Source organism: Nicrophorus vespilloides, unplaced genomic scaffold (genome assembly GCF_001412225.1).
Source record: "Nicrophorus vespilloides isolate i.1.1-1 unplaced genomic scaffold, Nicve_v1.0, whole genome shotgun sequence".
Taxonomy (NCBI): domain Eukaryota; kingdom Metazoa; phylum Arthropoda; class Insecta; order Coleoptera; family Silphidae; genus Nicrophorus; species Nicrophorus vespilloides.
Window position 1 is genome coordinate 92,350 of NW_017098587.1, and position 27,967 is coordinate 120,316.

Below are 27,967 nucleotides of genomic sequence, written 5' to 3' on the forward strand. Positions count from 1 at the left end.
CTTAGGAATACTTTAACTGAACTTTTCACTAAAACATTTTATTGTTTTGTTTCTTTCCTGTATGTTTATTCCATTTTCCATTTTAAAATTCTTTATTGTTTTTAATTCAATATACATGTAGTTGTTTCATTTTTGTTTATAGCCTTTTGCTCTTTGTGCCATTACATTGTATGTTTATGGAAGTGTTTGTACTTATAACGATTATAAGATTAGTGTTTACGTATATATCAATCACTCATATATTCAATGATTTTGTATAGATTTTCCCTTTCCTGCTTTTTATATTTGCAGAGTTTGTTTCTTATCATAATGCTAATTATTTGTCGGTGTTTTATAATATATCAAACGGCAGTTGAGTTTATGGTTTTAATGATGTAAAAACATGGACTCTATTACGTCTATATTTATTAACTTCTTAACTCTTTGAGGGGAAAGAAATTCCTAAATTTCTAGACAACTGAATCAGACAACTACGTCAACTGAATCAACATCGGATAGTATGGCCTATTGTCGTGTCCTGGAATTCAAATATCTCTGGACACTGTGGAATATTTCGTTGTTAGGTCGTTGTGGAATCCTAGTGGAGTTTTTATGGAATTCTAGAGGTGAAGTTGGAGTTTTTATGATAATAAACACTTTATTATTCACTATAAAATTATTAATAACTTCAATGTCTAGATTCCAGTTGCTAGGTTTGTTACTAGGGTTTTTATGAGTCTAACTAGGACTCGTCCTCTAAGACTAAAACAAACTTGGACTAGCGACTAGCTAGGACTATGACTTTAACACTGACTCTTTAGGACTCTGCTTGTATTACATAAACAATAACGGTTATACATAACACTATGAAGATTCATCCTATGACAAACCAACCAAATTAAAGGATAATTCCTCTTTCAGAGATATTTCCAACCCTTCAAAGACTTAACAAAAAAGTAATTCAACAATAAACCTTATTTTCAGTAATATCGAGACTAATCCATTATCGTTATGTATATATGCTTACCTCTGATAATGAAGCTTCGATATAACAAAATCCGTAATTTCAAGCAAAATTTAACATAAATCCAGATGGCTCAATCAATAGATTCCGGAAGATGTTAAATTTATTAAATTGAAGAAGTTGATGGTTTTTGAGTGAAAGATTTAGAAAACCTTGTTAACAACGATGACAAAAGAAATTAAGATGGAATTAAAGAAATTCCTGTCAAAAATGTTAACAACAAACATTTTACGAAGTGCTTAAATGATATTGAAAACGTTTTATTTTTAATAGTAAAAAATTATCTTGATTCTCGAAAAAGTGTTATTATTAAGCGAATTTAACACTGAAATTCAATAACTCCGTACATTTTATTGTTAATTGAAAGAGACAAAAGCACAGACAATCAATTATAAACATATATTTTAAAGGTAATTTCATGTTGTAAATGTAAATTGACTGTTCATTTAATAAAAACAATCTTTGTTTGATAAAAACTTTCCATTTTGCCAATTGCCAAAAGCCAATTTGATTAAATCATGTTATATTATTAAAAAATTTAATAACAGTATTTCCTTGTATAAACTTTTTCTTTTTGAATAAACTTTGTATAGTTGTATTTTCTGTTCATTTAAGCCAAACCTGTTTATTTTCTTCCCTGAGGCCATCTATTCATATTTACACGTAGATGTTACGCTACGTTCCCTAGTAGATGTACAAATATGACAAGTAATGAAGGGACAAGATAACTCGTAGTAGGCAAGTAAACAAGATCTTTTACCTCTGCAAACAAAAATTCTCTTAACGAAGTAATTTCGCATTTTATTCGTTAAACGAGGTATGACTGTATTCTGTATGCTTAGTTAAAAACACATTATTTCCAAACCAATAACATTATTATGAAATAAATCCTTCATTATCATTTTATAAATACGTTATATTTTTTTATTTGTTTATGTAATTGTTTGAATAAATATTATTAATTTTCAATTGAGAAGAAAAACACAGTTCAGATGAAATCCGTTTTATTTATTATAATTGCAATAAAAATAAACAAACATTGAAAAAATCAATAATTACCAACATTCTTAGGCCGCAAACTGTGTAAATATATGTTTTAAATGAAATATTAGCAATTCCTTAAACTAAAAAGAAACAGGTAACAAGTTCGTAACGATTAAGCTGTAAACTGCAAATAATCAATGGACCATACAAATATTTGCTTGTACATACAAAATTGACGCAATTTCATAATTATTATTCGTTAAATTTGTATATATATATTATTTAAAAGAGTAATTTGGAAGGCATAATTGTGCAGTCTCAATGCATTTTTTTCTTGTTCAAATTTCAATCACTGGTAAGTTATTACGCGTTTTATTCAATTACAACAAAATTGAAGTAAATGCAGATGATCATTATTATGCAATAACTCACCAACAATTTATAGAACAGTTCAAAAATTACCTTGCCGTATTAGTTAATCGAAATTCGTAATTTAATATATTGTTGATGTGCAATTTGTATGTTTGATATTTTCTTTATTTTATTTTAATAACACTTTGCATAAACATATTCGAAACATTATATAAGATACTTACAATTATTTATGAAAATACTGAATCAGTAGAGATAGAATGGAAAGTTATAAAAGAGGTAAGATATTATTATATATGTAAAGTTATAGAGAACAACATTTAAAAGTCTTTTTATATATAAATTGTAGAGAAAATGTTTCGTATCGATATATATTCATTATTTTTTTTCTTGTAATTTCCTTTATTTTTTTTTTCTGTGTTGCAAATTTTCATTCCAAACGAACATTCCGAATTTGCTCTGCGAATATATTGCAGTATTCGTTACTTATTAAATATAAGAGCACAATGAAAAATTGACGAGGAGCAACTGTATGCAAACGGCTCAAATGCGAAACTTTTAAACTTGGACTGGTCTCGCTTTCCCCGACGTGAAACTAAGTTGCGGGTTTGCAGAATCGTTGCACAAATTGCGTCAAATTGTGGACCTGTCCTGGTCCCTTTGTTGCGTCCATCTGAATGAAATCTTCCAGATTGTGTGTGCTTGCTGAAACGTAAAACATACAAATTGCAACAGTAAAACATAATCAAATCCGTTCAGTAGATCAACTTACTTGCGTTGCAAATCGCTGGATAGTTCGGTGGAGGCTTTATCCAGCTACCGTCTATTCTCTTCATGTGCCTCCTGTCCGAGGTGAAATCTTTCAAAAATTCTGTAGCTGGGATTACACGAAAATATCTACAAGATAAATTCAACATTCTTTATCAACACTTAAATATTTAACAATTTGCTTATAGATACACGACTCTTCGTTCGCGCGAAAGTACGTACACTTTATCCTCGTCTATCAACCACTTTATTCAGTAGTTTCTTTTTCTGATTTCATGTGAAATGACATGTCAACATTTTCATTACAAGATTTAGAAAACTTTGTTAGTAATAAAGAAAATAAAGAAGTTTCTGCCGAAAAAATATTAACAACTAAATATTTAAAAAAGTGATTAATTAGACATAAGTGTACGTTCGTACGGATTTTTGTACGTTATTTCGGTTAGTAAGTAAATAATCTTAGATATTAAAGAACGTTGATTAAATAATCGTTGTCTATATAATATTATAATTAAGCGTTGGAATCATCTATTTACCTAAAGTAATCCGGTTTTAGTATATTGTCTGTACGGAATGTCTCTGTAACGTATTTGTGGACATAAGTTGGGAACGGCAGCTCCGAATCCAGATCGTACACCAAGCATCTATCGGGCTCTGCTTGGTACAAAAATACCACGTGGTAGTCCTGAAACGAAGCATTATAACATTCAAATATATTATTATTATTATTTGAAATAATAAAATTCCTAGTATTATATTTAGGAGAAGTGGCCTAACTGTGAATCGGGAGATATAAAGGTTTTTTTAAAAAAATTATACCAAAAACTTTAGGTTCGGCTCCTAATATTTTCAACTATGGCTATTGCTGCAAAAAGTCTGGCCACCGCTAACATATAAGTAGTTTGAGTCATAACTCAATTTCTAGTAAAAAAGCTATAAAAAATATAGCATTCTTTATTTTCTACTGTAAGAAGATCAAATGTAGGTGTTTATCAAATATTAAATACAGATCCTTTGGATTGTTAAATTAAAACATACAATTTACAGCTGAAAGTGTTGTTTTGTCCGTACTGAATCCGTTACGAAGACCTCTTGTGTCATCTCGATTGTTAAATGAAATATTTCTTTTGTTTTTGATTATATTAACAATCCTATCAACTTAACAGACAATAACTGTTATCAGCGAAATCAAAATTGGTGACTTGGTTATCTGATTACATTCAGCCTATAGTCAAGTAGTTTCATAAACACCTATGATAGAAACAGTAAAATATATATATTTTAAACCAATTCAACAGTATGCGTTATTTGCTCAACCCTTTATTTCGAAAGTTATATCCTATAAGTGGGTCATGGATTTTGAGAACAGTTGCCAAATACTTAAATTATTCTTCTTTCATTTTCACGACCCGGTTTGTAGTATTAATAATACAATTATTAATAATATAAATAAATTCCCTTAAATCTGAAAATTGATATCACTTAATAAAATCATTTGTATTTTTTGTTGTTCCCGTGCAATATTAATAAAATACTGAGAGTTTATTGTGTCTACTGAATTGAGTGTATTTACATTTGATAAAGATTCATATATACAATACATTTTTATTAATGAATATATTGTAACAAATATATTAAAATTATCCACTCTGGAAAATTTGTTATATGAATAGTATTAAATAATAATTTCCAATTTGAGAATTTGCCTTTTTTTTTATAGTAAATCAATATGAAACTGGAAAAGGAAAATTACCATTTTTTTGTGAAAAAAAAGTATGAACTGTGTCATTTTCAACTTAATAATAATATTAAAAGCAATAATAGGAATAATTTGTAATATAATTGTATTTTAAAAGAATTTAGCTAAAATCATAGTTGAATGAAAATTGCTTTTATTTCATTCCGTGCAAGAGTTTTCTTGTGTCCTAGAACCTTACAGATATATCCTTGTATTAAATCGATTCACTCACCCATACTACGAGTTTGTCCTCTTCTTTCCCGGCACGTTGTCTCCACAATGGCACGGTCCTTTTCGGATTGGACACGAAAACAGCGTAGCATTTCTGGATTTCGCTATAGTGACGAGAGACAACGTCCTGGCATAACTTGTAGACGTTCTCTTCGCTAGAAAGAGATGAATTTAAATTTTAAAAAAAGTCATAATTTATAAACGTTTATAAACAACTAAGATTTCGTTTTGGGTTTCTTAATTATATTTAATTAAGTTTGTTTTTTTTTAATTGGATATATTTAAATTTTTAATGAAACACTTTTCGTTAAAGCTAAAAGTTTGTTCTTGTAATTTCAATATGTTGGTAGAATAGCCAATAAAAGCTGATAAGCAAAATTAATTTCATTCAGGATTTGTCGCAGTCGAGATTAAATCGGATTACGTGATAGAATATACCATTGTTTCGTTATGGGCGATAAATCCATACAAATGATTTACGACGGACATGAACAAAGACGTGACAGAGAAAAGTCTTACCGCTCCAATAAGAAAATGCCCATCTTTTCCATAATTGCTGTTTTTCGCTTTATCGCCGAAGAAGCACTTTATGGAATGGAAGCGATGAAACGAACTAGTAGTAGCCCAGAGAAGTTGATGGTCGAAGGAGAATTGATACAATGGCAGAAAGAAAACAACGTGCAAATGTAAACGGAGAAAGAAATTTGCATTCCACTGTTAAGCGGTTTGTTATAAAGTGTGGAGAAAAAAAGTATAATAAATTAAGCCGGGGGATGGAAAGAGAGGGAGAGAACTGGAGGGCTGTGAATTATTAAGTACTTAGTGGCATGCCACGTTGCTATTAAAGAAAAAGCAAAATAGTAGAAGGAAACGTAAGCTACGTATCTGCGCCTAGGCTGTACAGGTACAACTAATTGCAACCAAGGAGAAATGGAAACGGAACCCCACACACTCATACACTATTTAAATAAATTATACACACAGGTTGCATTCATTGCGATCGATATTAATTAAATTGAATAATTCACACGCGTCTCGTAACAAACAACTATATTATTTAAGACAGCAACAATAACAACACAGTTGACTATCTGGCAAAGTGTAATAAATAATAACGCTACCGTTTCGCAGATACCAAATGTGTCGGTAACGTTCGGTTTTATTATATTAATACGAAATGCCTTCTGGTCATAAACACTCACACACTTTATATATTATATATATATATTTATATTATGTAAAGCCGATAAGAATCAGACATGCAAACTATTTTGTTTTCGAGCTGATCAATATTTTATTACCAGCCAACTTTCTGCATTCACTTGCAACGTGTGTTTGTGCTTTGACAAAATAAAAAAATTCAACGAAACAGAGTACATATACATTGGAGGTTTTTTTTTTCATTGGTCGACGCTTTTTCCCATTTCCACGTTTCGTATTTTCGGGGAGGACACACTCACATGGGTGTGTCGATTCGCACCTAATTTAATTAGTAATGTGGGTTAAAATAATACGAGTAATTAATGATAGAAATACACTTGGGAAGTCAATTATTTTATTAAAGAAAAATTGTTCAATTAATTTATACAACGAAATCGATATAAACGTTAGCAACATTATAATATATACTGATATAACATAACTAAGCGAATTGATTCACTTTCATCTTTATATAAATTTATTTAGTTAAAATAATAATTATTAGTTTATATGCATTTATAGTCTATCGCTTCCATATTTGTTCAAAATTCCTTTAGGGTGACATAAAAGCTACTGGGTAGTCCCAGAAGTACCCGACCTAACAAATAAAACACACAATAAAATGGAAAAATATATCTTTATATCTCAACATAGTCTTCTTTTAGCTCAAGACACTGTTCCCAGCGATGTTCAATAGTTTTGATACCCTGTTTATAGTGAGAACCGTCGAGCTCTATATAATAACCAGCAACCTCTTCATTGTTACCACCGAGCCATTTTTTTTAAGTTTTGAACTTCGGTCGACGGTCATCCAATATTATTTTGCCATATTGTTTTGTTGTAAACAAAAGTTTTGATATTGGTTGGACTAAGACCTTTTAAATGAACGTATTATATCACGTAATAATGACCAATTTTTTCCATGTTTACAAATTCACCGACAGCGTTAACTATTGATGGCTGTCATTATTGATACTTTTGATCATAGTAGTTTTTTTCAAACCAAAACCGCCATTCATACGTGAGGTCGGGTACTTCTGGGACTGCCCTCATAGATTATTCAGTAGAAAGTACTTGAATGGGTTTATTTTGCTATTTTTGCAGATGTACAATCAATTAACATATCCATCAAATAGGGGTTACTGTTGTATATGTTTATTGTAATATTTGTTCCAATGATAAGAAATGAATTGTTAAAACTATTTAAATTCCTTCTTTTTTTTTGGTATATTTTATAATAATTTTTATTTATTTATAGCAACTTCATCATGTACAATAATGTACACTCAAGTTTATTAAATTTAATAATTGTGAAGTAAAACTGATTCATAAATTTATTAATGCAGGACTTTTCTCCTAGTAGCAATTTCTACTAATCATCTGTAAAATATATAAACTAAGTGAATAAAATGATCAAATGCTCAGATTTTTCATTAATTAGTGAAACTTTGAGCTTATTACATTCTGTATATTAAATTGTCGTTCGTGTATTGATCAGTAATTTTAAAACTACAATGGAACTCTTAATGAGTTGGTCGGCGTTTGCGCCTTATCAAGCAGTTGAAACAATATTATAAAATTTATAATAAATAATCGTTACGATTAAAATATTTTAATTAAAGGGCAAAAAGGATTTATTATATCATTATTATATCAAAATCAATTAGAGTTATTGTTACAATTTAGTAAGGCAAATTATAAAGTGTATTTATTATTTAAATCGTTTCATTCAAGTTTTAGTTATACTCTTATTGAGTTAACTGAAGTGGAATAATAAGAAACATGTAATGTTGTAAGTATAGTAGAAGGTAAATTACGGGTTGCATAAATGTCTGTTGAATATTCATAACAATCTGTAAATTATTCATAGCTCCATGTGAGTAATGAAAATGTTAAATTAACGCAACGTTGGTTGACAGACAATATTGTTTGATATGTTTGAATTTTCATATTACAAAATATTACAGCGTTAACATAAAACCTTAATGTATTTCTGTCATCATGACAATTAGATTGAACGTAAATATAAACACTGTGGATTCGCACTGACTCACCAGTAACAGGAGACGTAAGAGCAATCAGCTGATTTCGGGAACAGATTGATCAGCTGCCTCTTGATGATGTTCAGAACTCCGTCGGGATTCCCGCTAGGCCTTTGTACGACTTCAGGATTCGAAGCCATTGCTTTTTTTTCATATACTAGATCTAAGCAACTACGTCTGGGACTACGTCGAAAGCGTTAAAATCAAAACATCCTACTGAATGAAGTGTTTGCTATGCTGCGGCTAATCGACCGCGCCGCATCTGCAGCAGACACGTGCTTCCACCACACACTCACGTACTACATCTACACATCCATCACAGCTCCTCCGGCCTTGACAAAGTACCAAATGCGGAGAGCCCGAAAAATATTTATCGATTTTTATACAATTTACAATATAAATATAGAGATGCGCATGGAAGCATTGCGTACATTCGGTTACAGCTAATGGATACAAGAATACAGCATCATTGCTAATTTATGCGCAACACAAAGCGGGAAGTTTGAAAAATAGAGACATTGATCAGTATATAATTGATTTATTTATTACGTTATTTTCCTGTGACCAGTTTCTGTTAGTATCGTCTCCAGTTTCAAATGAATATTGTTAGTAATATTTCTTTGATAATTCCAGCTGGAAGCGAAGAACATTATTTCCTGTTTGCTCTTTGAATGTGCAATGTTTTCTAAAATGTATTGTTTGGCAACAAACTCGGTTTTGTAAGCGTCAGAGATTGATTTAACCAAATCAGCCAACTGTTCCACAGTCAAAGAAATAAACAATGGCGTTTTCTCTTTATGCAATTTCACTAAGGCCTGCATTTGCGATGAAAGGAACACCAAGGCGTTCGAGTAAATGGAAAGATTTTGAACTATATCAAATAGCATCTTCATTTGCTCCTCCAAATCCTCAGGATACAGCACTTCACTGTCAGCCTTGACAGTTGCAATATTTTGCACCACTTTTGATCCAGTCAAATGCTGCTCATTCCATTTCTGTATATTGTTGTATAGATCCGCTGCAATATCACGAGCCACTCTAGGTAAACCAGTCAAATTCTTATGCGGAGAAGCTGCAGCTGGACTCTTTGGAACTAAACAAGTTTCAGGTTAAACTATCTATACACATTACAAACAATCAAATCGAACTTACGTATAACAGGAGAGAAATTGCTGTTAGCCTGAGGGATTGCCTTGCCTGGTGGTGTTTGTGGAATCATTTTTTTTCTACGTTTTATAACATTTGAAATTTACCCCTGAACTTTAACCTAAAATATTTGATTATTTACATGTCAAAAATTCGTCGCCACGGCAACGTATTTGACAGACGCGTCCTGGATTTGAATTTAATTTAAAAGTTTAACAAAAAATTGATTTACAAAAAAAATAATATATACAAACGTTTTATAACTCTTATAATTAATTTGAAAAGCTTGGAATGTATCTAAACATAAATTAAATTTCATATTTTCCCGGTATCGATAAAGTAGAGACCTTTTGGTTTTGATAACCTCAAATTTATTTTTGCAGGTTATCATGTCTATATTATTTTCCCTGAAAAACTCGATATGCTATCAAAATTCAATGCTGAGGATATTCCACAGAAAGCATTTGCTTTTAAATTTAAACAAAAATCTGACGACGCAACTGTCGCAGCAACGTAAGTAATATTTTTCATGTTGCTGTCGTATACAAATTGGATATTCAGCGCTTGCAGAAAACCAAAAGGTTGTATCATTTGATGATAACGTGAAGCAACGACGAGATGAGGCGAATCGCAGTATTCTTGTGCAGGTGCAATCTGCACATTCCTTCCATGAGCTGCAGTCGTATTGCAGCTCTGTTGGGACTGTCAAGAAGATGATGCATTACTCAACTGGTGTGGAACCTATGCATTTCATAATAGTCGAATTTGCCAAAGCCAGCGATTTACAAAACATATATACAATGAGCTCTTACATCGAAGACACCCAAGTGGTTCCGGTTCAATCATCTTATCTTTGGTTCAGAGCAGCCACAAAGAAATTGTCTAAAAACAAGAACAAGAGTATTCATAAATTGAATGTGGAGAATGGAAATCATATTCTTAGAGATAATGAACTGTTGCAAGTTTTGAATTCATGTGCGGATGTAAGTGCATATTATATTAATTAATTGATATTGTTGACTTAATATTTTGTTGAAGGTGAATGAGCAAATGGTCAATTTGCACAACAGTACCAGGTTGAATGAGGTTGGGACTAGGTTGAGATTTCTTGTTGCAAAGCAAATTGAGATGGCTATTTCAGGAATGTTTCCAAATTCAGCTGCATTGCCGTTTGGATCTTCTGTGAATGGATTTGGGAAAATGGGCTGTGATTTGGATTTGGTTCTTAGATTAAATGATGAGTCGAAAGTAAATATCATTTCAAATATTAAATGGCATCGAGTGTATTTCTTTGAAAGGTAATTACAGATGAAACTAGGCTAGTGTACCATTGCAAGGCTCTTTCTGGGTCTGAACGTTCGATATCTCAAAGGCATATGGAAGTTATAGGAGATATTCTTCAGCTATTTTTGCCTGGATGTTCACAAGTTAGGAAGATATTGCAGGCACGAGTTCCTATTATAAAATATTACCAACAATTGACCGACGTCGAATGTGATTTATCAATGTCGAACACGTAAGAATTATTTAAAAAGTTATCTTCTTTGGATATTAAATATACAATTTTTAGTTCTGGTTATCACATGTCCGATTTTTTGTATATAATGGGTGCAATGGACCATCGAGTAAGACCTCTGATCTTCACAATCCGACGATGGGCGGCAACAGTTGGATTAACCAATTCTTCTCCTGGGAGATGGATCACAAATTTCTCTTTAACATTATTGGTGATAGGTTTCTTGCAAAATCTACCGAAACCGGTTCTACCGTCGCTGAATGCTTTAGTTAAACTTGCTGGTATCAGTTATATTATATCTCTAATCAACTTATCATTAAAAGTTGTTATGAATTTCAGGCAAGAATGACAAGTATATAACAGATGATGGCATAAATTGTACATTTCTCAGGGACATAAATGTATATTTAGCTACGAATCCAATTGAGAATACGGATTCTTTGAAAATACTTCTGCTGCAGTTCTTTGTGTACTATTCTCAATTCGATTTCTCTTCAAAAGCGATCTGCTTGAATGAATCCATGGCGATCGCGAAGCCGGAACATAGCGCGCTTTACATTGTGAATCCTCTCGAAAGAGGTCTGAACGTGAGTAAAAACGTGAGTCCCGAGGAACTGGAGAAGTTCAGACTGGAGGTGCGGAATGCGGCATGGCTATTAGAATCGGATGAAACGAAGGACAGCAACTGGGGTATAATCCCTCTTTTAACAGCGAAGAGGATATTAAGCATGAATAACGGTAATTTACCTAGGACAAAATTGTTAGAAGTTAGCAAGTTATTTGAGGACGACAAGGACGGTCCAGTTTATAAGAATAATGATGTGAAGAAGCAAGTTCAGAATATCAGGAAAGATACCAAGAAGCAATTAGAAAATACTTTAAATGTGAATCAGCAAAAGTCTGGAAGGTAGTGACACGAGAAATTACAAATTACACCTTTTATATATAATATCTAAATTGATTTGTTATTAAAACAACAAAGAAGAGTCTTTTATTTTGTTTCTCCCATTAACAGTTATAAATGTATTAATACCCCCCACCATAAAAGCTGTACAAGTACTTAATAAGTACGAACATTACGAATTCGCAGCATTACAAGAATTGACTGAACAACTGCAACTACTAATTGATTAACAGGAGATTGTTAAAAGAAGGTATTTATGCACAGAATAATATTTTTATACAATAAAAATATTGTGTTAACAAAAACAACAATAGCTTATCTATATAATATATTTATAACTGTTTACTCAAGTAAACAAATTCATACAATAAGCCTGAGATTTATATTTGCTTGTATATTTGATTATCTTTTGGTTGTGCAAATAGTTAATTTTTAGGAATATCATATTTGTTGGTTAAGTTTGATCAAATTTAGGTTAAATGAATTGGATTGATTTAAATGTACTATTTTAACATAATTTTTGGTATTTTCTATACAATATTTTATTTGAAATTGTTTAATAAATGTAAAAAAAATATATAAACATTAAAAAAATGCGATGCACTTATAGAATTGTCTCGTTATGTTATTGATAGAAATATACAAAGTGCTGAAAATTAAACACGATATTCTCATAATTTACCGTAAGAGCGTATCTTTTTTTTTATAAATTTGGAACAAACGCGTGAGAGTTTACAGTCGGTAAATAAAGCAGAAGAATCTTGTGGTCAATGTCCAATAAATAAACAATTTTCTTACAAACAATACTATTACAAAATCGAATGTTTAATAGCAAACTAATATTTATTAAGGCATAAAATTGCCATGGGTTTTTCTGCCCTAAAAATTATATTTTATTGCTAATTGATATTATTATGCTCAATTAAACTGCAAACAGGTATCTATGATACCTTGAAGTGACCTTCTTTTACACAACAATCTATAATTGTACTAAACAAACAAAGTCGGACTTGGAAGATAACATTTGTATGAGAAATATGAATTGAGGAAATCTTGTTGTGTCCAACCATTATTATTATACTTCTTATTATTAATATAGTGTAGTAATGAACTAGAGATATCCACGCCGTCTCTTAGTTGTATTATTATATAAACATACACATCAGCATAAATGAATCTCTACCGTGATTCCAGTTCGATATACTTTAATATAAACTAAGCGTAAACATTCCCATCGATACTTCTATACCTTTACTCAGAATTAAAGTCCTTATTTTAAACACATAATGATGGTTACACGTACAATCGTAATCACTCATCTTTTTCATATAAACAAATGCATAGGAATTTGTCCCGGTCTTATAATAAACAAAACGACCAAGGCCGAATCCCGTGGGAACGCTTAATCATCAATATATACAAAGCCCTACTCCCAATCACAACTCCCACACCATATTAATAAGAATTAACTATGTAAGTAGAATAAGTATTTAGAATCAGTCTTAGTAAAACCTTGATAAGATAAACATAGTCTCAGCAGAACCTTCGAGGACAAGCATAGTCTCAGTAAAACATTAAAAGACTAATAAAGTCTCAGCAGAACCTTTGAGGACAAGCATAATCTCATAAAAACCTAAGATGAGCATAGTCTCAGCAAAACCTTGGAAATAGTACAAATCATTATAATAAACTTGTTTAAAACCAATTGAATTATTTAATTCCTACAACTGAGACTCCACAACAGACAGACAATATTCCAGAATTCCATCCCTGGGACAAGACAATGTGACAGGAAACCAATAGAATAATAGAGTAAACGAGAATAGAAAAATATTTTACGAGACAAAACAATATTTTGTATAGTAAAATGGGAGATTGAAGCATTTTTTTCATATTTAGTCAATTGCTGTTTTTATTTAGTATTCAAAGTGATAGCAAGTATTTCTAATGGTTTATTGATTGAATTACAAGACAACTTTATAAAGAATATATTAAGAGATATATTAAAGAATTTAACGATTACGACGAATATTTATCTTGAGTAGATTTCTCATTCTTACATGTTGCATTTAATAAGTTTCAATAAGTTCCGAAGATAAAAAAAAAAAACTAATTACAATTGTTAATCATATGAAGGATGAACTATATGATAATCAGCAATTATTTTTTTTTATTTGATTTTTTTTTTGAAAATATAAGAACAAAAATAAGTTACTTTTTATTTATTTATTTATAATTAGTTTTACAGATATTCAATTAATAATTTGATGGTAACATTAATTAGCTCAATTTTATAAACACGAAGTTATGATAACTCGTTCGGTTGTTAAATGATTGATATAAGTTAAATTAATATCAGCCGAAATAGCTCAGTTGGGAGAGCGTTAGACTGAAGATCTAAAGGTCCCTGGTTCGATCCCTGGTTTCGGCAATTACTTTTTATTCACTTTCGTGTATTAATTAACACGCTGAAATAATATATATGTTTTTATAATATTTGTGTAAGAAAACAATATTTTGATGTTATTGTATGATTGTTTATTTAATTTAAAACATAAGAACTAAAAACTTTGAGTTTGTTTGATTTTTGAATATGTATGTATATTAACTAAACCAATATTGAGAACACACTTATTCTTAGATTACCTTGAAATATGTTAAAATATTTGTTTGTTTGTTTTTTTTGCAATTACTGTAGAACTTAAATGCCAACACATTATTGAAATTACTTATATATAAAACAAACAAATTACGCGTCGATTAAAAATTATAAAACAGGTCTGTATTTACATTTACGTTTAAATTTTCTAAACAACAATATAGAAACTTGTTTGGCTTTAATTAACGTTGCGTAACTTTGGTTAGCAGACATAGTTTTAACTCTTTGAAGCGCCAGAAATTCCTAAATTTCTAGACAACTGAATCAGACAATTTCGTCAACTGAATCAACATTGATTGGTTTGGACTATCAAAATTCATCACCAACCAAATTAAAGGGTGATTCCTCTTTTCTATACTTTTTCTAGAAAATTATAGTAATACCCCACTAGGCATGTTCAAAAGGTGGTACAATACGTGTCCCTTAAATATTCAATTGATAATGTGTGATAACAAACTAGAAAATTAGGTTATAAAAAAGGTTGTGTAATATGTTGACCGTCAGAATAATATCCAGACATTTTAAGAACGTTACTTGTCAAACTTTACAGTAGGTAAAAGTGGAGTGTACATAATTGTATACATAGTTATCTTTCTGTTAAAAATATTTATCGTTTAATTCAATTAACAAAGGGAATTATTTCATTAGATGATATAGCTTCTCAAATATTTATTTAATGATAAATATATTTAATAATAATGTTATTTTTTTTAAATCATATATAAAAATATTAGGAAAAATAATATGTAAAGGAATTTAACTTAACGCGATAACATGATAGCATTACTCGCTTAAGATAAATCCATTTGATAACTTATCAGTAAGTTCTAAAACTAAATTAAAGGACATTTCATTTACAGTCTTTCTACGAAAGTAATCAAGATGGCAGAGGATACTTATACGATTTTCACCGGTAATATAATACATTGCGAGAAGCTGTTCTCAATCGAGACTCTGGAAAACGGATTCATTATTGTCAAAGGATCTAAAGTGAGTCAACTTGAACTTACTTCAATAACGATTTATTATATTATACAGGTATTTTAGATAGTAGCCATAGACCAGTTGGAACGTTTAGAGGAGACCAAGAAGAATTTGGAAATAAGTAAATGGCAAACAGTAACTTTGAAAGACACGCAGCTTCTGATACCGGGTCTCATAGACACGCACATCCACGCACCGCAATATCCAAACGCTGGTCTTGGCTACGACTTGCCTTTACTCGATTGGCTACAGAAGTACACGTACAATTTAGAAGCCAAGTACAGCGACTTAGATTTCTCCAAAAAGGTCTACGATGCGATTGTTGTAAGTTACAGTTTAAATTGATTGGAAAAAGGATTCCAGTTGAAAATTTTAGAGAAAAACGTTGGGCTACGGCACGACGACTGCTTGCTATTTCGGCTCGCTATTCAGGAAGAGCTGCATGGTTTTGGTGGATTCCGTGCTTCAACACGGACAACGAGCTTTGGTCGGGAAAATAAATATGACGAGATTAGCACCGGAGAACTATTTGGAAACACCTGAAGAATCGATTACAGAAACGGAAACTTTTATAAACGATGTTCTTGATAAAAAGGTGATTACCAACTGAGGATTCTCAAATTTATTCGATGGAATTTATCTAATCATTTTAGTCGCGGTTAGTGAAACCGATAATAACGCCTCGATTTGCGCTCAGCGTCGAATTGGATTTGATGAAGAAATTAGCGGTTCTTGCAAGTAAATACAACTGTCACATTCAAACGCACATCTCCGAGAACTGCGATGAAGTTTGTACCGTTAAAAAGATGTTCGTTTGTAACGAGTATGCGGATGTCTATCATGAGGCCAACCTTCTCACCAATCAAGTAACATGTTCAATGTTTAAAATTTTGTTAAATTTATTAATGTAAACTTCTCTAGACGATCTTGGCTCATGGTATCCATTTGACCGATGACGAACTAAAACTGTTGTCCAAAAAAGGTTCATCTATCGCGCATTGTCCATCCTCCAATTCGCGTCTACAGTCTGGCCTGTGCGATGTCAGGAGGTTGATAGAGTATGACGTGTCCGTTGGTTTAGGCACTGGTTTGTGTAATTCCATTCTACTTTTACTAGTTCTTACATGATTTATTCGTAGATGTATCGGGAGGTCATTCTCCATCAATAATAGAAGCCATGAGATCTGCAGTAGATACCTCGATACATCTTTCGTATGGAAAACCTGATTACAAACATATTAACTGTTACGACGCGTTTTGTTTAGCTACATTAGGAGGAGCGAAAGGTTGAATTTATTATAATTTTATTTTATTCTTACATTTATTTTAACATTTTATAACTTTTTAGCTTTATCGTTGGATGATCAAGTAGGTAACTTTAAAGTTGGAAAAGACTTCGATGCGTTAATAATCGATATGGATGTTGAAAATGGTGCTGTCGATTTGCTGCAAAGCTGTAACGCTTCTGAACTGTTGCAAAAGTTTGTTTATTTAGGTGACGATAGAAATGTCGTTTCTGTGTATGTTGCAGGAAATAAAGTTAAATAACATGTACAGTTTTATAATTATGGAATTTTATTCGTGTGCAATTAGTAAATGAATTTAGTAGTAAGACACCAATTTTCATACTATTGATGCTAACATTTAAAGTATTTCAACAATTGATGATCAACTGGATTCCCGGTTAATAAAATTTAACTTTTCAATTTTCCAAAACGGAATAATAATTGTGTGATAGTTTACCATATTATTGCGACGTAATAAGCAATTAATTATAGGTCCAAGTTTACCATTATATTAAAAAAAAAAGATTTAAAAACACTGATCTAATTATATTCGGCTAAAGTGATACAAAAAAAAGCAGATACAATAATTTTAATACATCAATACTACTCATAGTGAGGATCAGCCAATAATCAGAATTGTCTGAATTAGACTAATAGCAAATCCAAAATATAAACCCCACAAACAGAGAAGAAATACCTATAGATATTGAATAAATTTGTTTTCATATATAAGATCTATTTAAGTTGAACATTTATATGAAAAAAATTCCAAAATTTACATTTGCATCTCATGTTCTAATCTTGATAATTTGTAAAAGTAATTTCCGATGTTTCGCACCAAATAGAAAGAAATCCTTCGTTTATTATTAGTCTTACACAAAAAATAAACTAACATTATAGACAAAAATTTGAATCCCGGGAAATAAAATTTAACTTTTCAATTTTCCAAAACGGAATAAAGCGTCTAATAATAATTGTGTGATAGTTTACCATATTATTGCGACGTAATAAACAATTAATTATTATTTGTTTCACTCTCTCAATAACAACATATTTCACGAATATGCCATTATTTTTAAATAGTACTTAGTTATGTGAAAAATACTGTTTTTGAAGCGATTAATAGGTTTCTCTATTTACCATTATTTATACTTAGCTACTATTTAAGAGCAACAAGTGTTATATACATTATTTGGTATTTTATGTACGAATGAATCGAATTTCACAATGCTGTATTTTTACTTGCTTGTGGTGTTAATCGACTTGTTCAAATGCGAAGAGCACATTGTTGAAGTTGAAGGTGGAAAATTGAAGGGAATGGCAATGAAGAACTACCATGGAGGATATTTTTTAGCATTCATGTCCATTCCATACGCAAAACCTCCACTTGGACCGCTTAGATTTAAGGTAACTAATCGGATATAAATTTGTACATATTTGCAGTAACAAAATCTATTTTTAATACATTTTTAAGGCACTTGAACGTGTTAGTCCTTGGGATGGTATAAGAGATGCAACAAAAAAAGTCCCAACATGTCTTCAGAAGCCATTCAGTGAGCAAACAGGAGTGGAAGATTGCATTTACGCGAACGTTTACACCAGAGATTTAAATCCGAAACAGTTAAAGTCTGTCATGATTTATATTCATGAAGGTGGCTTTTATTTTGGGACCAGCAGTGTCGATGTAATTGGTCCACATCATTTAATGATTGAAGATATTGTTTTAGTTACGTTCAATTACAGATTAGGAGCCATGGGTAAAACGTATTCAATATATTGATCAATCGATGATATTAGTTTCTTTTTAATGTGTAGGTTTCTTGAATATCGATGGAAGCGATATAATTACCAATAATGGATTGAAGGATCAGGTGTATCTTTTGAAATGGGTTCAGAGAAATATTCACAAGTTCGGTGGGAACAAGGATTCGGTGACGATTTTCGGCGAGAGCGCCGGAGCTGCAGCTGTAAGCTTGCACTTGCTATCGCCGATGTCCAAAGGACTTTTCCACGGTGCCATTTCGCAGAGCGGTAGTGCCTTGTCACCATGGATATATGGGACTAAAGATACAGGTTTCAAGATAGCAAGAGAACTGGGTATTACCACAGATGATCCGAAGCTCGTCGTTGAAGAGTTGCGTAAAGTTCCCTATAAAGATTTATTTGAAGCACAACAAGCACTAGATTGGGTAAAATCACTAAACTTATCAATAGTTAATATAATATTAATAAAACTGTATTACAGTATGTACATGTGGAAACGGAATGGAACGGTGGTATTGTAATTGAAAGAAACAGAGAAGATAGTTTCATAACAGCTAAAGCATTGGATATATTTGAAGAAGGTCTCGAGTCTCAGGTACCTTACCTGATAGGATTCACTGATATCGATGGTAATATAATGGAGTTATTCGTGAAAACCTCTGGTATTCATTACAACTTCACATTGCAACGCGACATACCTCATTTATTAACGAAAGGTGATTCAACCATCGTAAAAGAGGTCACGGAAGACCTTAAGAATTTTTATTTCAATGGAAAATTACCTGCGGATTATGGATATGATTTGATGGAGTTGATTTCGGACGTTTGGTTCAAATATCCAATTGTACAGGTGATTAGGAAGTACGGAAATGTCCAACCTGTTTACTTGTATGAGTTTAGAGCTGATACCAAGTTGAATGTATACAAAAACTTCGTACCTGACATAGCCAAATACAAAGGTAGAGTTTCAAATTATTAAAGATTGAATTACGTACATTCAACTTTACCTTTTGTTTAGGAGCTGGACATGTAGACGACTTAGGTTATATTTTTAAGCATGGTTTAAATCCTGAAATTGAAAAGGGAAGTGCAGAAGATAAGTTTGTTGAAAAAATGGTAAAGTTATGGACGAATTTTGCTAAACATCGCAAACCGATTCCAAATGGTCCTTCTTCGGAATTAGATAATGTCGAATGGAAAGCTGCCAAACCAGATCAAATGAATTGTCTGATCATGGATATTGATGGATTGAAAGATAGTGTTCTCGATTTGAAATTTGCGCATTTCTGGGATAAATTGTATGAAAAGTACAATAGGAAATATTGATTGTTTCCTACAGTTTCATATAAGATTTTATATACTTATCAATAGTAGATAAATTTGGAATTAGATTTAGTATTAAAATTTCTGAAACTTAGAACAGAAAGTTCGTATATTTGAAATGATATAAAACGCATCTACTATAACAAACACACCAAATCTAAGTCAACTTATTAAAGTAAAAAATTGATAAATAAATTTGTTATTTAAATATATAATATTATGCTTAATATATAACAAAGTATGGCAATATTGCGATGATCCAGTAAAATGTAATCAAGGAGATATCAACAATCTCGATGATCTTTTGAATCTTATTTGTTCATTTTTAAGTCTCCTTTGAACGTACTTTTTCCATCTTTTTAACGAATATTACAATTGTTTTTAACAGCGTTTCTCAACCTTTTTGCAATCGAACTGCAACCTAGAGTTTTCTAATATATACGTTTTAACACAAGGTGGCAGCTGTCATAGTTCAGGCTAGCAGCTGATCCTCCGAATTCTAGATGGCGCTAGATGTACCAATATTGAACATGTTTTGATTACGTTTTAATTTCTTAATTAAATCCCATCAAAATATTAATGAACATTTTTTAATTTTTATTTTTTACTAAATATAATTTAATTATTTCTTTTGCAAATTATCAAGATTAGAACAAATGTAAATGTTGGAAAATTTTTCATATAAATGTGCAACTTAAATAGATCTTAAATGTGAAAACAAATTTATTCAGTGTCTATAGGTATTTCTTCTCTGTTTGTGCGGTTTATATTGGTATGTATTTGGATTTGCTATTAGTCTAATTCAGACAATTCTGATTATTTTGCTGCTCCTCACTATGAGTAGTATTGATGTATTAAAATTATTGTATGTGCTTTTGTTTCGTATTTGCTACAATTAGATCAGTGTTTTTAAATCTTTTTTTTTAATATAATGCTAAACTTGGACCTATAGTTAAACTGATTGTGCTTTGTACTTCATTGGAATCTAATGTATTTAAACATCTTTAAAAAAAAAAATCGGCACACCTAAGATTACTGTTAAGGAGTTGTGATTAAAGACTCGTTTCTTAAGATTAGTAATGTGATTGATAGAGATTCTACCTATAAATGTCTTATAGATACACATGTATAATGGGATTATTAAAAATAATAAAAATATTGTATTCAAAACTTTTAAGTTTTAGTAGGTTGTTTGTATGTTAATAGTGATTGAAAAACTGAATGATTATTGGAAGATGTCATTAGGAATTTGTGCTTAAAGTGTTCTTATGAAATCGACAGGTTCGAGTAGTAAAGTGTATTTAAAATTGAAAGTGATTACCTTGGATCATGAGAAGCTGAAGTCCCCGATTTAATAATATCCAGATGTAAAACGCGTGTTTTCTTGGCTGCAATCAGTGTCTCGTTCTGCAGCAGTCGACGGTGTTGTTACTTGATGTTACAAGAAAATGAGAAAATAAATAAATGAACGAGAGTGTTTGCGCAAATCGGGAGATGATTGAAATCGTCGTTGACGGGATCGAGTCCGGAGCCGGTCAATTAATTAAAATAATATACAAGCACGGTATGGCGAGACCACTTAATAATATACATTACAGAATGTATTTCGTTGTGATATTGTGTGGATGGTCGAGCGCGAAGAGAAAGAGAAAGAAATAAAGATAGGACGAATGGTTTGCGAGTGTGAGAAGGAGATGATTCTAGCATGAATGTATCCCTGGGTATTCTAGTCATCTGTTGGTACGTAGTATGCTCGAACGATGACAAGGTGAATACGAGGTGCAATTGTTTTGCATGTGTGGCTGAGGCTGTGACCAATCGACCATGGTGAGGAGAGGGCAGCAATTAAACGGGCCGCGGTCGGCTGCCGAGCTGACCAACTGGACCAATTTGCCGCGGACCACCCAAGAAGTGTATTACTGAAGACATTAAATTATATCATTAAACAAGCTTATTTCACTTTTATACCCATCGATTATTTGTAAAGACCATCAATATGGGGAGTCCGCAATTCGATACGCGTCCGAGACGATGGCCCTGCACCAACCGACATCACTCACTTATTTGCTATTATCTCAACTCAACCGATTGCAATCGAAAATCGACACCAACCGACAAATCGACACCACAACTTGACAATCAAAATTGACTGACAATGCGTTATTCCTGTTACCAACATTACATTTATTTCGAACTAGTACACTTGACACAAAATCCGATACAAATGTTGTTAGTTTGGAACATATTTATTAGTCAAAATTGTGATAAAAAAAATTTGTCTCCTAATTAATGTCTCCCGAAATTAAACTTCATTTGGGTAATATATTACTGGGTCTATATCGCAAGACCGACCGACGTTAATCCATAATCCCGACAATCAAAATCCCAACTGTATCAAAATCTCGAATATATCGAAATCCCGACAGTGTCTTTTATTATTATAATTTCTACAATAACATTTTTAAATTATTGTACTATATTTTAATACGACGGATACTGAAAAAAATATTTTTAAGACCTCTTTTGCCCGATTATTAATTGTTGTTATTTATTCTTAATAACAATAAATAATATTAATTATTATTGTATTCTTTTTTTCGTTGACTTATTCATTATAAAACTTAAGAATAAGAAATATTCTATAATAAAATTAGTTTATTGTTATTAACAACAAATAAAAACAATTAATAATCTTAAGTTTTAGATTGTCGGGATTTTGATTGTCGGGATTTTGATTGTCGGGATTATGGTAGTCGGGATTATGGTAGTCGGGATTTTTACATAGTCGGGATTTCGGTTGTCGGGCTTGCGATTGCCACCGATATTACTAATAGTAATTGGAAACTAGTACTAGTACAAGTCTTCAGTTTGTTAAAAACATCACTAACTCTAATATGTATTCGTTAAGATATTTGCATTTGACTTACCAACTGTAAAATAATGTTTACCAATTCAAATAATATTATAGTATCATATCTAAGTTTAGTATATGTTACCTTTACCTAAATCTAGTAAATTCGTTATGAGAAAATGGGTAAATATATTTAATTCCATTTATTTTTCATTAAAATATGTTTATAGTTTTCCTACAATATAATGAAAAAAAAAATGGTTTGTTGACAAGCTAATTATACAGGAATATCTCAAATAATGCATTCTCGATCAGTGCGGATTCATCAAATTTAGTAAAATTAAAATTATTTTTTTGTTATTTATAATTAGTACATATTTGTTTTTCTATATAAATAATCGTTTTTTTTTTCAGTATCTTTTAAACTGTGCGTATCTTCTAAAATGCAAGTAACATAGGATTTTGCTGGATCATAAAGTTTAGTCTATTTTGATTATGTGGGAATTTTTATTTGGTGAGTTAAAAAAGTTTGTCAGATACTGGCTTCATACACTCAAGTCTCATTTTATGTGGTTTATTTTTATGACATTCGAAAGTACTTGATTAGTCCGGTTTCAAATAATGCGGGAGATTTGCAATTACCAGAATTAAATGAGTATTACCTTTTTTTTTAAATTTTATACAAAACTGTTTTTTTTAAATAATACAACAACTTATATCAATTAAGTATACTTTAATCTATTATCTGTATTATTTAATTTTTGGTACAAAATAAAAACTATAATTAACAAACAGTTAACACATGAAAATGCGAATAAAACTAATTACAATTTTAACAAGATTAACTTACCTTCAATTGAAGCCAATTAAGAATAAAATTGCGTTCTTACACTACACTAATATAAAACCTTTAATGCTATTTACTTTAATTATAATTACTATTAAGTTATAATTCCAGATTTTTTTTTATACAAGATAATTAACAAACTTACTCAATTGTAAAAACATATCTCCTTTTATAGAATAATTTATAAAATAATTTGTATTTGTTTTTTTTTGTTAATTTTTTATGTAATTTATGTTTTTGCTATATTTTCTGGCCAGTAAATTGTAACTATTGTCCTATAAATATAATTATTTATAATAAAAATGCTATTGACAATAGATAGCAGAGTAATTAGATTACAAGAGTGTGTTATCTGAGATTATATCTTTCAATTGGTAAAGGGTGGAACATGTTTGTATTTAGGGTTCCACCCTAACCAGAGTTCTGTTTTTTTTTTGTAATAAAACTGTTAATCCCAATGAGAGGATTACGTTAATCTCTAGCTAATTTACGTTACAAAATGTAATGAATTTAAAACAAATAAATGAAGTTACTACTACAATTATCAAAATATCTTTGGTTCTGAAGAGAAATAATAAATTAAACTATCATAGTTTAAGTTATAATTTATATGTTTATGTTTTCAATTGCTGTTAAGAATAAGTTTGGCTCATATGTCTCTAAATTTTGCAGATCACTGGTTTATTTTAAAAGAGTAATCTATCTAATGATTTTGTACGTTAGTTCGAACAGAGATTATTAATTAATTAAAAGGATGTACGTTAGTAATAATACTAGTTGTATTATCTTGAATATCAACATAATCAAAAATATTGTAGCTTTCGTGTTATTTCGTTTTGATCAGAGCTATTAGATGGATTAAGATTAGTCCAATTGCGTTTATTTTATTATCCGTTTCCACTAACGGCCAACTTTATCGTCGACTTCTGCGTCTCTTCCTACGGTTTAATAAAATGAGAAATGGCAAACATCTATTATACTGCCTCCATCTTAGAAGCATTACATAAAAGATAATCCGTTTATAGTGGCAGTGTGTCGAGGATGGCGGCGGTATTCGTATTCCTCCCTCGAGTGCTTCTCTCTCTCTTTCTCTCTCTCTATATATATATTTCTTATTTTATCCACCATTGGTTTCCACTGCGTGTCGGAATATTAAGAATTTCCCTCGTCCATTGGTAGCAGCCGGTGCGCGGTGTGCTCGGTGGTTACCCAAAAAAGGGGGCGACATAAAAACTGGAGAGCAGAGATAATAGTTGATTGTCCGCAGCGGTGGCGGGGGCTGTTAACATGTAATTTGGTCTCTGCCGAAGACTCTCATCCTCGACGATATTGCGTCGCACCGCCTGCAAATTACGACCCGAAATCTCGCTCTGCCCACGCCTTTTGTTCGAGCCAGCACGAAAAATTCTCACCCCCTCAGCTACATCGCATGCATCGCAACATTGGACTACATAGCACCAGAAAAAAGAGATACTGAAAGAGAGGGCGAGAGAACACAAAAAAAAAACACTAAAAATAATCTATTTCCCTATTCGGTTAACTACACAAAAAATGACATATTACCTCCGTCTTCTGCACATGCTCCTTCATTTGTGATGCCATAAAATTTTCGATTATGTGAAAATGCACACATTATATATTTATTAGTAATAGAAAACAGACGTAATTTCATTAATATAATTAGTTTGTAAAAGTTACTCAAATTGTGGAATACAAAAATTAAACTACTGTAAGATATTAATAAAATTAACGAAGTTTAAATAAATTATTGCTTACCTGCTAATTGAAGTCACTTAAACCTCCGTTAGTCGTGCGGAAATTCGTAACATCATTACTCGCGTGGTGTCTGAGAAACTCCGTTAGTAATTAATTTATATAATTGATTAGATTGAGGAAAAAGATATTAGTTTCTAAGTATCTTTTATTTTATAAAAATGAAAAAAAATATCTTCATCATCACTTATCTCGTTTGATTCTGATTGTTGTTTTTTGTCTGATTCCATTGTTAATTTTTATAAAATCTCTGCTGATGATGATTCAAAAATAGTAAAGTAAAATATTATAAAACCCAGACTTTTCTAAGAATATTTTGCTATTAATCCTTTAACGTTGTAAAAGCACATTACGTCATTTTAAAGTCGTAATGTGCTTTTACAACTCGTCAGTCAGAATGAAGAAAGGTCGAGATGGAAAGGTGGGTGTTACAGTTTCAAAAGTTGTGGTTCATTTGTACCCACTGGCGTCTTACAGACGACTTGCGAGTAACGGTGGGTTAAGATATCCTGTGTTTTTGCATAAAGAAATGGAAATTAATGGGTTGTTGTATCTTATAATTAAATTAACCATTGAAGGTACCCCCATCTCATCTATCACGAGATCAATTAGTTTTTTTTTTTAATCTGACAGATAAACAGTTTTCTTTTATGTTTCATTTATCATAAAACATATAATAATATAAAGTTTGAACAAGTTTTTAAAAAATACAATCCATGAATAATTTTTATATTTCCTTCATAGTATTTCTCAAGATACAGTTATAGAAATACAGTAAGAAATCATTAATATTTGAAGATTTTAATTAGATTTTTTTTTATCTAGACATTAAGTTTTTATTAAAACAAAACAGAATAATTGAAATTATGATTAAGCGAGAATCAATCTAAGTTGTGAATGGAAATAAAGAAAAAAACAGATCCAATCGAATTAAAACCATGACTGTTTGAATTGTTGTATTCAACAAGGAACAAGTAACTAATATAAAAGTAATAATAAACTTGGGTCAGCATAAAAAATGTTAACAATATTGTTTTTAGCTTGCGTCTATATCTCGCACTGTTGAAACCGGACTAATTGAGAACGTTGAAATCGCATAAAAAGCAAAAAAGAGACTTGAGTGTAATAATAATCGATATTGCAACAATGAAACAAAAAGTTAACTGCTGCAAAAGGCTTTTTTGCCCTAATGTGTACTACTTTTTTTAAATTAATATACATTGAAAATGTTGCATCACAATACATAATTTATTACATGTATTTTGAATATTGTTTATGTAAAATATAAATAATAAACTAATTTTTAGTCATTCCTTTTATTTGCTGAAACAAATGTCTGCGCCATTGGTTTTACTATATATTTAAATATATATGTATAAATTCGCACTGTGTTCGCTGATGTTTCGAAAAAGGAAGGAGAATCAGCCAAAAAGGAAAGAAATAGAGAAGGAGAAAGAACATAAAAGCAAAAACGGGGAGAAATGCGACGAGGCCGGACTGGGGAATAAGATAAAATGGAGTCTTAATATGTATTTTTAAGTGGTTGTGTAATAAAAGACGATAATAAAACAGGAGTCCTCTCTCATCTGGTCCGTGTGCCAGTGCGGGGCGGGCGGTGGCGCAACGGGAGGATAGACCCGCGGCCATCTTTGATAATAAAGTTGAGAGCGGCTGAGGCGACTGACTAATTGTCGGACGTGGCCGACTTACAAACAGCTGAATTAGACCTCCGACGAAGGAGTTGATGGTCATTCCCATTTGCTATCCTCCGCATTAACCACATCTGATCATCGTTGGATCATCATTACCATCGGATACGGACTGCGTTGTACAGAAGATTAACATTTCCCGAGTTGATGTAACGTCGTTTTGGGTCTTTGTGGATGAAGCGAAAGCCGTCCTTTTGATGTATTTATCAATAAGTACCTGGCCGGAATGTGCCGTCCATCCATCCACATCGTTCATACTATAATGCTCCTCTCCATGACCCTACACCATGGTACCATGATCCCCGTGTATACCCGCCACTTTTGTAATTAACTCCAAGCATAATGCATGAACAAGACCTCCACTTAAATCAAGCCCCCCCCTTACGATATTTATTCTAGTCCCTAAGGAACCAATCACTACCACCACCTCATTATACCACCTCGATAAAACGAAAAACGAACGAATTCACTTTACGGTTTCATTTTTATTCGCTGTACATAAATTTATCGATTTTGTTTGTTGGCTCTGTCGTAACGAAAGCCCGAGTCTGGGAGCCCAATGAAATTCTTCAGTTAATGGTTTACAGATCGCCGAATCCGCTACGACGATTTCCGAGAAAAATGACGCCAAAATATGTACACCGTTAAGCACTTACCGCAAATGTCTGCTTAATTTATCTTTATATTTTCTCAAAAGTTCAATATCCCAATTCGGCATTCACAAAATTAAAATTTAATCTCTTACAAAGTAAACAAAGTATATTGCTCAGGATTATTATGTATTTTTATTTATATTCTATATGCTTGTGTTGTAACACTAACAAATTGTTATTATTTTGACATCATATTTTGATTATTAATATAATT

General features: G+C 31.5%; 5 protein-coding genes and 1 non-coding gene across 9 annotated transcripts; 4 read left to right on the plus strand and 2 right to left on the minus strand.

The window, feature by feature from the left end:
• Positions 1–2,585: 2,585 nt before the first annotated feature.
• LOC108562815 (protein N-terminal glutamine amidohydrolase) lies at positions 2,586–8,737 on the minus strand. 2 transcript variants are annotated; one of them, XM_017921279.1, is made up of 5 exons: positions 5,616–6,088; positions 5,098–5,251; positions 3,664–3,812; positions 3,132–3,256; positions 2,586–3,064 (listed from the first exon to the last, which is right to left on the minus strand). In XM_017921279.1, the coding sequence occupies exons 1-5, from the start codon at positions 5,645–5,647 to the stop codon at positions 2,955–2,957; spliced, it is 570 nt and encodes a 189-aa protein (XP_017776768.1). In that variant the 5' UTR covers positions 5,648–6,088; the 3' UTR covers positions 2,586–2,954. The 2 variants fall into 2 exon arrangements, with proteins under 2 accessions (XP_017776768.1, XP_017776767.1); XM_017921278.1 differs by lacking the exon at positions 5,616–6,088 and adding an exon at positions 8,351–8,737 and having other exon boundaries at positions 2,589–3,064.
• Positions 8,738–8,855: 118 nt separating this feature from the next.
• LOC108562816 (cyclin-dependent kinase 2-interacting protein-like) lies at positions 8,856–9,728 on the minus strand. Its single transcript, XM_017921280.1, has 2 exons — positions 9,491–9,728; positions 8,856–9,431 (listed from the first exon to the last, which is right to left on the minus strand). Exons 1-2 carry the CDS (start codon positions 9,555–9,557, stop codon positions 8,884–8,886), a joined length of 615 nt encoding a protein of 204 aa, XP_017776769.1. The 5' UTR covers positions 9,558–9,728; the 3' UTR covers positions 8,856–8,883.
• Positions 9,729–9,818: 90 nt separating this feature from the next.
• LOC108562808 (poly(A) RNA polymerase, mitochondrial) lies at positions 9,819–11,983 on the plus strand. 2 transcript variants are annotated; one of them, XM_017921243.1, is made up of 6 exons: positions 9,819–9,997; positions 10,046–10,467; positions 10,523–10,732; positions 10,783–11,000; positions 11,055–11,281; positions 11,340–11,983. In XM_017921243.1, the coding sequence occupies exons 1-6, from the start codon at positions 9,874–9,876 to the stop codon at positions 11,909–11,911; spliced, it is 1,773 nt and encodes a 590-aa protein (XP_017776732.1). In that variant the 5' UTR covers positions 9,819–9,873; the 3' UTR covers positions 11,912–11,983. The 2 variants fall into 2 exon arrangements, with proteins under 2 accessions (XP_017776732.1, XP_017776733.1); XM_017921244.1 differs by having other exon boundaries at positions 10,055–10,467.
• A 65-nt stretch (positions 11,984–12,048) lies between these two features.
• On the plus strand, positions 12,049–17,098 carry LOC108562809 (guanine deaminase). Of its 2 annotated transcripts, none has more exons than XM_017921245.1 (8): positions 12,049–12,154; positions 15,424–15,553; positions 15,611–15,871; positions 15,924–16,142; positions 16,201–16,413; positions 16,469–16,634; positions 16,687–16,833; positions 16,896–17,098. In XM_017921245.1, exons 2-8 carry the CDS (start codon positions 15,446–15,448, stop codon positions 17,093–17,095), a joined length of 1,314 nt encoding a protein of 437 aa, XP_017776734.1. In that variant the 5' UTR covers positions 12,049–12,154; positions 15,424–15,445; the 3' UTR covers positions 17,096–17,098. The 2 variants fall into 2 exon arrangements, with proteins under 2 accessions (XP_017776734.1, XP_017776735.1); XM_017921246.1 differs by lacking the exon at positions 12,049–12,154 and adding an exon at positions 14,749–14,901.
• Trnaf-gaa lies at positions 14,263–14,335 on the plus strand. Its single transcript has one exon. It is a non-coding gene; the product is annotated as a tRNA-Phe (tRNA).
• A 955-nt stretch (positions 17,099–18,053) lies between the features above and the next one.
• On the plus strand, positions 18,054–19,923 carry LOC108562806 (esterase FE4-like). Its single transcript, XM_017921241.1, has 5 exons — positions 18,054–18,240; positions 18,308–18,590; positions 18,649–19,022; positions 19,079–19,556; positions 19,616–19,923. Exons 1-5 carry the CDS (start codon positions 18,061–18,063, stop codon positions 19,921–19,923), a joined length of 1,623 nt encoding a protein of 540 aa, XP_017776730.1. The 5' UTR covers positions 18,054–18,060.
• Positions 19,924–27,967: the final 8,044 nt, after the last annotated feature.

Bases quoted from the DNA above. Each gene is read 5' to 3' on its own strand.
- LOC108562815 (XM_017921278.1), bottom strand. From the start codon at position 8,478: ATGGCTTCGAATCCTGAAGTCGTACAAAGGCCTAGCGGGAATCCCGAC. The intron at 3,257-3,663 runs GTAAATAGATGA...TTTATCTTGTAG, and splicing joins CTAAAACCGGATTACTTTAG to ATATTTTCGTGTAATCCCAG. The intron at 3,065-3,131 runs GTAAGTTGATCT...TTTACGTTTCAG, and splicing joins TCCAGCGATTTGCAACGCAA to CAAGCACACACAATCTGGAA.
- LOC108562808 (XM_017921243.1), top strand. From the start codon at position 9,874: ATGTCTATATTATTTTCCCTGAAAAACTCGATATGCTATCAAAATTCA. The intron at 9,998-10,045 runs GTAAGTAATATT...TTGGATATTCAG, and splicing joins GACGCAACTGTCGCAGCAAC to CGCTTGCAGAAAACCAAAAG. The intron at 10,733-10,782 runs GTAAATATCATT...TTTCTTTGAAAG, and splicing joins GATTAAATGATGAGTCGAAA to GTAATTACAGATGAAACTAG.
- LOC108562806 (XM_017921241.1), top strand. From the start codon at position 18,061: ATGCTGTATTTTTACTTGCTTGTGGTGTTAATCGACTTGTTCAAATGC. The intron at 18,591-18,648 runs GTAAAACGTATT...TTTAATGTGTAG, and splicing joins TTACAGATTAGGAGCCATGG to GTTTCTTGAATATCGATGGA. The intron at 19,023-19,078 runs GTAAAATCACTA...ACTGTATTACAG, and splicing joins CACAACAAGCACTAGATTGG to TATGTACATGTGGAAACGGA.
- LOC108562816 (XM_017921280.1), bottom strand. From the start codon at position 9,557: ATGATTCCACAAACACCACCAGGCAAGGCAATCCCTCAGGCTAACAGC. The intron at 9,432-9,490 runs GTAAGTTCGATT...AAACTTGTTTAG, and splicing joins CAATTTCTCTCCTGTTATAC to TTCCAAAGAGTCCAGCTGCA.
- LOC108562809 (XM_017921245.1), top strand. From the start codon at position 15,446: ATGGCAGAGGATACTTATACGATTTTCACCGGTAATATAATACATTGC. The intron at 16,143-16,200 runs GTGATTACCAAC...TAATCATTTTAG, and splicing joins ACGATGTTCTTGATAAAAAG to TCGCGGTTAGTGAAACCGAT. The intron at 16,635-16,686 runs GTTTGTGTAATT...ATTTATTCGTAG, and splicing joins GTCCGTTGGTTTAGGCACTG to ATGTATCGGGAGGTCATTCT.